The 7,147-nt window shown below is 33.5% G+C and overlaps 1 protein-coding gene across 1 annotated transcript; it reads right to left on the bottom strand.

Moving 5' to 3' along the window:
* Positions 1-1,446: 1,446 nt before the first annotated feature.
* Positions 1,447-3,553, bottom strand: LOC145620591 (UDP-glycosyltransferase 76H1-like). The gene is made up of 2 exons (XM_081675291.1): positions 2,810-3,553; positions 1,447-2,375 (listed from the first exon to the last, which is right to left on the bottom strand). The coding sequence occupies exons 1-2, from the start codon at positions 3,315-3,317 to the stop codon at positions 1,507-1,509; spliced, it is 1,377 nt and encodes a 458-aa protein (XP_081531417.1). The 5' UTR covers positions 3,318-3,553; the 3' UTR covers positions 1,447-1,506.
* Positions 3,554-7,147: the final 3,594 nt, after the last annotated feature.

Raw genomic sequence — 7,147 nt, 5'->3', positions numbered from 1 at the left:
TTTTTTTTTTTTTTTTTTTTTCAAAATCTCTAAAATCACTATATAGACGTTAATATATATAATTTCATGTGAGTATTATTTATTATTTACTACAAAGAGACAATGCAATGAAGCAAATTAAATTGATATAATGTTCAGGTTTAGACTTGGAGGAATACTACAAAGAGACAATTAAGTCTTATAATTGATCAAAGTACATGTACTTGTAAGGAGTACCTTCATGGCTTCATCCATCCTTGAAACACAACTCGGTTTCGTCCTTCAACTCCAATTCTCATCTCTTTCCCTTTCTCACCCACCATTAAATCCCTAACAATTCTTTTAACATTCTTCCTTTCAATTTCATTCTCTATTTGCATCCCTATTTTCCACACTTTGCTAATGTACTTAGCAATCCAAAATTGGTCTCTAAAGAAGGGCTTACAAATCATGGGCACCCCTTCGCAAAAGCGTTCTATTGTCGAATTCCACCCACAATGAGTCCAGAAGCCTCCTATTGACCCATGGCCACCGATAAAAAAAGGTTGGTTACATTGGGCCATGCCGATAGCCGTCTCGAGTAGGTATTTGATCATGCCAGCTTGGCTACAAGTTCACATAGAGGGCTAACCTTGGTCCTTGGACCTTGGTGAATGAGTGTTGGTTTAATCTGTTATGCACGTTGGGTCTTCTTTCAAGAGAGAATTAGATTTTGTGAGATTTTTCAGCATATAAGTGAGTGGGATGGGCCAATATAGTGGCCTTGTATTGTTGGGCCTTGTTTATAGCAGCCCACTCTTAGAAGCCCATAGTGTTCACAACATAGCTTTTATCTCATACTCTATACAATTATTTCCGTAACCTAATTTTGCAAATTTATCCAATTCCAATGCTTTTAGTTCGGTCAGATGATGAAAGAAGCTGCTAATAATGAAGTGATAAAACAAGGGCTTAAGTGCTTGGGACCATGGCAAAATTGCGCCAATGGCGGTAATTATTGTTGTCCTGGCCTTATGTGTTATGATGGTGCTTGTGCCGCCTGGTAAGTTAAGGCTATTAAGCTACTACAATGACTCAATTGTCATGGTTTAGTCATAAGTTTTGGTCACAATTATGCGTCAGTATTAAGTAAAAGACCAACTTATGACACTTTATCATTATTTATGTTTTAATTTGTTTTACAATTAAGATCTTGATCTTCATATGATCAAGATCTATGTAATGTTTCAATGTATGCAATAAAGTTGTAAGTGGGTGTTGTGTCTTGTTTGTAACTTACATATCTATCAAATTATCTTATGATAATGCATGGTTTTCTAAATTTGTGCTAACCCTTGCTTATTTTTGTTACAATTTACAAAGTTATGAAAAAAGTGTAAAGTATCTCAATCCTCTACATATATATATAGTTGATAATAAGTTAATAAAATTGTAGACAAAATTTTCAGACTTTAACCAAAAAAAAAAAAAAAAAAAAAAAAAAAAAAGTATTTAAAAGACGTAGGCAATTACATCTTAAAGGAATATCTAAAAAGAGGCAATCAATTCTACTAATTGGTCGACGTACTTGTAAGAAGTACCTCCATCTTTGTAACACAACTCAACTTTATCTTTCAAATCCATTGCTCTTTTTCTCATCTCTTTCCCTTTCTCACCCACCATTAGTTCCTTAATAATTCTTTCAACATTTTCCCTTTCAATTTCATTCTCTATTTCTATCCCTATCTTCCACACTTTAGTAATGTACTTAGCATTCCAAAATTGGTCACCAAAGAAGGGCTTACAAATCATGGGCACCCCTTCGCAAACTCCTTCAATTGTCGAGTTCCACCCACAATGTGTCCAAAACCCTCCTATCGAACCATGGCCCAATATTTGCCTTTGTGGGCCCCAATTAACTATAAGGCCCGTATCCTCGATTCTTTTGATAAGGTCCCGTGGTAGAATCTCGGCCCAACATCGTCCTCCAATGACCATCTTAGGCCTAATCACCCATAAAAAGGGCTGGTTACTTTGGACCAGCCCCGTAGCCGTCTCGAGTAGATCCTTCTCGCTCATGCTAGCTAGGCTACCAAAGCTCACATAGAGGACTGACCTTGGTGGGTGTTGGTTCAGCCATGCTATACAGGTTGGGTCTTCATTCAAGAGAGAATTAGACTTGTTGGTATTTTCAGCATATAAGTGAAATGGGCCAATCGGATAGATAGTGGCCTTGAAGTATTCTTGGGCCTTGTTGATAGAAGCCCATTCCAAGAAGCCCATAGTGTTGACAATAATTGCGATTGACTTGTTAAATGCTGTAGCTACTGCTGCATTTAACTCATTCAAATGCTCGGCAACTTTACCCAATTCCAATGCTTTTAGCTCAGGCACTTGAACCAAACTTTCAATTGGCACTGTATTTTACCAAAAAACAGTAATTTCAAATTCCATTAGCATCGAATAACAGTAATTTCACATACATGTCCAATAATGTTTAAACATGTAAAATTTTTAATTTTCTAATATTCGAATTGTGCACTCATGAGTCATGACCTGTTCTGTTCAGCTTAATTTTAGTTCAGTTCGATTTCTAATTTCATTGTCTCATAGATAGTTCAGTTTGATTCAGTTCAATAAATCAGAGCAGACTTTTAGATTAGTAACGAAGGTGCATGGGGTGTTCACTGATCCCCTTTTAAAAACATATTTTTCTAATGCGAAATTGACCAATATGACTACACCCAACCCAAATCCGAACAATACTTGAACAACTAAACTTATATGATCTGCTATTGGCTCAAAATTAACCCGGCCCAAAAATAAAGCGTGATTAACTATAAAAACTTACCGTGAACAGGCATATTAAATCCACGTTCTTGAGGGGTATGCGTAGCTGTAATACCCAATATAGAAGCAGCACAACTTGTCCTCAAACAAATCCCAGGAATCATGAATTGGTCAGCCACACTTTGAGCAAAATACATAAACACATCATATATTATACACCCTATTTTTCCTCTCTTCCTTTCATTTTCATATGCCATCAATTCTTGTACACTTTTTTCAAATGGTTCTTTGTACATATGATTAAGACTTTTTGTAAACCCAATAACACCCCCAACTCCATCCACCACGTTTGTTACCTCTAAGCCGCCAACGTCAGCGGCTTTGAGGGGCATATAGGCAAATTCAGGATGGTTGGAGGTGTTAAGAGGGTTGAAATCCGTAGGATAAGCAATTATGACGGATATACCCTTAGAATAAAGGATGTTTGCTAATTGAAGCATTGGGTTTATGTGACCTTGTAAAGGGTACACCAACATCACCACCCTTCCTTTTTCTGATTGAATCTCCATTTTTTCTTGCTCTTAATTTCGTAGTTAGGAAAAATAAAAAAGGAAGATTGTATAAACTTTTTAAGATTTAATTGTTTGGTGGGTTTAATTAGGTAAAAATGATTGAGATAAATGAAGAAATGAAGGGTTTCAAACTTTCAATTATATGTTAAGTAAAGAATAATTGCTTGAAAGACTATATTGAGGTATGCACCAATTATACATGGGATTGTTTTTATAGGAAAATAATGCATTACTATAATATCAAAGAGCACTATCAATAGTAATTAAATTATCACTATTTTTGAGAATTAACTATATTAATAAGAATAAATTATCCATATTTTTATACGTAGTATATATGATTATGCTAAAATAAAGAGTAGTTAAAATAAGATAGTGCAAATTTACTGATTAGTAAAAGTTTTGTTTTTTTTTTTCTTTTTTTTTTTGGTGTTTAGAGAGCCACAAGGGCGGGAGTGAGAATCGATCTCAGGATCTCCTAGAATCGGGAGGGAAGCTCTAACCACTTGAGCTATCCCTCACTCTCACTGATCAATAAAAGTTGAAAACACAACTGAATGTATAACTTGAAGGAAAAAAAGGGTACTTCATTTTACATTATTTAGGGCTTGTTCTCCTTGACTGTACTCAGCTGAACTGAACTGAACTGAAATGAATTTTTTATAAGAGAAGGAAATTAGGAACTGAATTGAACTGAAATGAATTTTTTATAAGAGAAGGAAATTAGGAGCTGAATTGAACTGAACCGAATTGAACTGAATTTCAATATATGAGAACAGACCCTTAGTATATCTAGCTTTATCAATTTTAACTTAGGGTAATGGTGAAAAAACTGTTTCTAGAAGGCTATGCATCTGTGTATATATATTGTTTTGTGACATATACGATAAACTTGGCCATCCTACCGTCTCTATCAATTTTGGGTCCAAATTTGTGCAACAGTGATGTGCATGTTACTCTGTATCGTCACTAGCTAACGTTCTAGAAGGGTTTTCACATTACCGAATGTCCCTATCATTAATTTACAATCTATCACAATTTCACAAGGTCCTCCATTTGCGAGTAGTATTGTATACTAGTATGTACAACTTCCCTATTATATTACAAGTTTGATAATGTGTACTGTGTACCATAATCTCATACGATAATATATATTGATTTTCCTGTAAATCAATTCAAGTACAAAAACATACTCGTAATATTTTTTTTAGTCCATGTTCATACTAGTACGGAGTATCTGATTGATATATTGAATGAAAACTCTACATTAATTTATTTATTTTATGAGTAATTTATCTAGTGATACAGCCATACAGGTACTCAATAATACCCAACAACTTTATTTATTTTAGGCTTAATAAAAACATAATTTAAGTAGTGATGAGAAGCAGCATTATCACACACACTTGTGACTGATGCAAACGAAGGTATTGCAGCAAGGATTGTTAAAAACATGGCATACTTGACCACCTCCTTGGCACGTGACTACCTCTTCAATTATTTTGTTATTTTCTCCCTTTGATAATTGGGCTTCTTCTATCATCATCATCGGATTATTCATCATATCTTCTTTGACTTCTATCATTTCCAACGTTGACGCTGCCAAACAATAATATTTTATTAATAACCAATCATAAACATAGTCCATAGTTGTGTGTGGAATGCATGCAGTTATATACTGTATACTAGGATGTTCATAATTCGGGTTAAAATTGAAATTTAATCCAATTCAAATCGAATTATCAATTTAGATCGATAACTATAAATTAACGAACGACATGCAATAAAAACATTACTATCAATTATATTATTGTATTGGTATTATTATACAATTATAACGGAGTAGTTTTGTTTATCAAATTCAAGTGATTAGGAAAATTATCAATGGTGTAACAAATTAAAAGTAACAAAAAAATTAAGAAAAGATGATGAACCTGTTGCACTTAGGAAGAGTGCACCAAGGAGGACTATCTTAAGGTAAGTGGAAGCACCTCTTTCCATTATTACTTGACTTCTATATAAATTTTTTGAAGGCAATTATTGAATGAACTGATTTTACTATCTCTTCACTATATCAGTATTTATAGTGCTTTCGAGCTTCCATCAATTAAGAATTTAAAATTTCTTAGTAAAGAATTATATTGCAAATTGCTTGTACTTTTTTTTTTTTTTTTTTCATTGATTCTTTCTTTTTTTAACATTTTTTTTTTACTATTAATGTGTGAACGGTGGAACAATCTCAATTAAAGATCACCAAATATGTTATGCATGCATGCAAATATGCAATGCCACCCGTGAAAGGGCCCCCTCGGCATTCAATTGTTTCGTCCGAAGTATAAATATAGAAATAAATATGATATGTATCTTGATTTGTGGTCTAATATTCCACATCCAACCAAAAAAAGGGGCCTATTTGGTGAATTAAATTAGGTTCTTGAGCTGAGTCACAGCCAACGAGCCTAGATAATTTAAGCATAATATGATCATATTTCTAGAACTAGGATGGTTTACGCGCATAATGTGCCCACATAGATAGTTATATTTTGGAATTTCTTTCATTTTAGTCTTATGTCACAATTTTGTTTAAAGGGTATAATTGACCAACACTATCTATAAGAGTTATCTCAAAATTTTTAATTAATTTAAATTACGGAGTAAAAGATAGAGAAGAAAAAAAGAAAAAATAAAAAGCCAATAAGCTACGATATTAAAAACAAAAGGAAAATGTCACCAATGTGAATTGCAATGCATAAATGGAGGTATATATATATATGTAAAATTTTAAATAGACAATAAGACAATTTAAGAGATATAGGAGTAATTAACATAACACTAGAGTTTGGTTAAACTTTTAATTAGAAGATAGGGATAAACCGATAAACTATAAGTGTGAGTGAAGTCGATCAGTTGAGCTTAAGTACTACTCTCTATTCATTGCTTACGTACAAGTCATTTAATTCCGATTCAATTACAAGTATGACATTTCTATCAAACTCAAAAATGCTCCAACAACTATAATAATATATAGATAGATAAGTGTTAAAATTACAAGAGTGAAAAGGCAGATCCACGTCTTGCGAAATATGCCGGAAGTGGTAACCCCGTTCCATCCGCGCAAATTATCTAAACCCTCCCTTTAAAAGGCAGTAATACTCTACTCTACAAATGATAATGCGATGAGAGTGAGGGATAACTCAAGTGGTTAGAGCTTCCCTCCCTCTTCCAAGAGATCTTGGGATCGATTCTCACCCCCTCCCTCGTGGCTCTCTAAACACCAAAAAAAAAACAAATGATAATGCGATTCCATTTTTTAGGTTGACTAAAAAATTGTCAAAATTATTTGAAACCGAGGGTGCATAAACTCGTACATATTTGTAGTTGACTTGTTTATCGTACAATTCGAGAGTACACATTTCTGGTTGACTAGTCTACAATAATAAATACTTGTGGTTGACTAATCGTTAATAATACAACAAATGTTCATTTGGCACATTGCATATTTGCATGATAAACATCCAATTTCCTAAAATCTTCTAACCAATTAATTTCTTCTCATCTTCTGCACACATATATTTAGTGCGACTGTAAACACCCCATTTATTTCGGCACTCAGCATTAACTTCACATAATCACATATTCACATCTACTCCTAAGATAAATATCATAATTTATCACTGTACTGTACTACTCCTAAAGTCCTAATCGTGTAGTACACTCCAATTTCCATAAATAACCAACATTTATCTTTTATATCACCCACAAAAATTATAAAATAATCCCAATTTTACATTTTCTATGTACTACCAAAATACATCTACTACTTGTAG

Source organism: Chenopodium album, chromosome 3 (genome assembly GCF_948465745.1).
Source record: "Chenopodium album chromosome 3, dcCheAlbu1.1, whole genome shotgun sequence".
Lineage (NCBI taxonomy): Eukaryota > Viridiplantae > Streptophyta > Magnoliopsida > Caryophyllales > Amaranthaceae > Chenopodium > Chenopodium album.
Note: the sequence above shows the minus strand (reverse complement) of the source record. Positions and strands in the feature narration are given on the sequence as shown.

What these genes read in the sequence shown, in the direction of transcription:
- LOC145620591 (XM_081675291.1), bottom strand. Translation starts at nt 3,317, where the DNA reads ATGGAGATTCAATCAGAAAAAGGAAGGGTGGTGATGTTGGTGTACCCT. An exon ending in ATTTAATATGCCTGTTCACG is followed by an intron (nt 2,376 to 2,809) that starts GTAAGTTTTTAT and finishes GGTAAAATACAG; the next exon opens with TGCCAATTGAAAGTTTGGTT.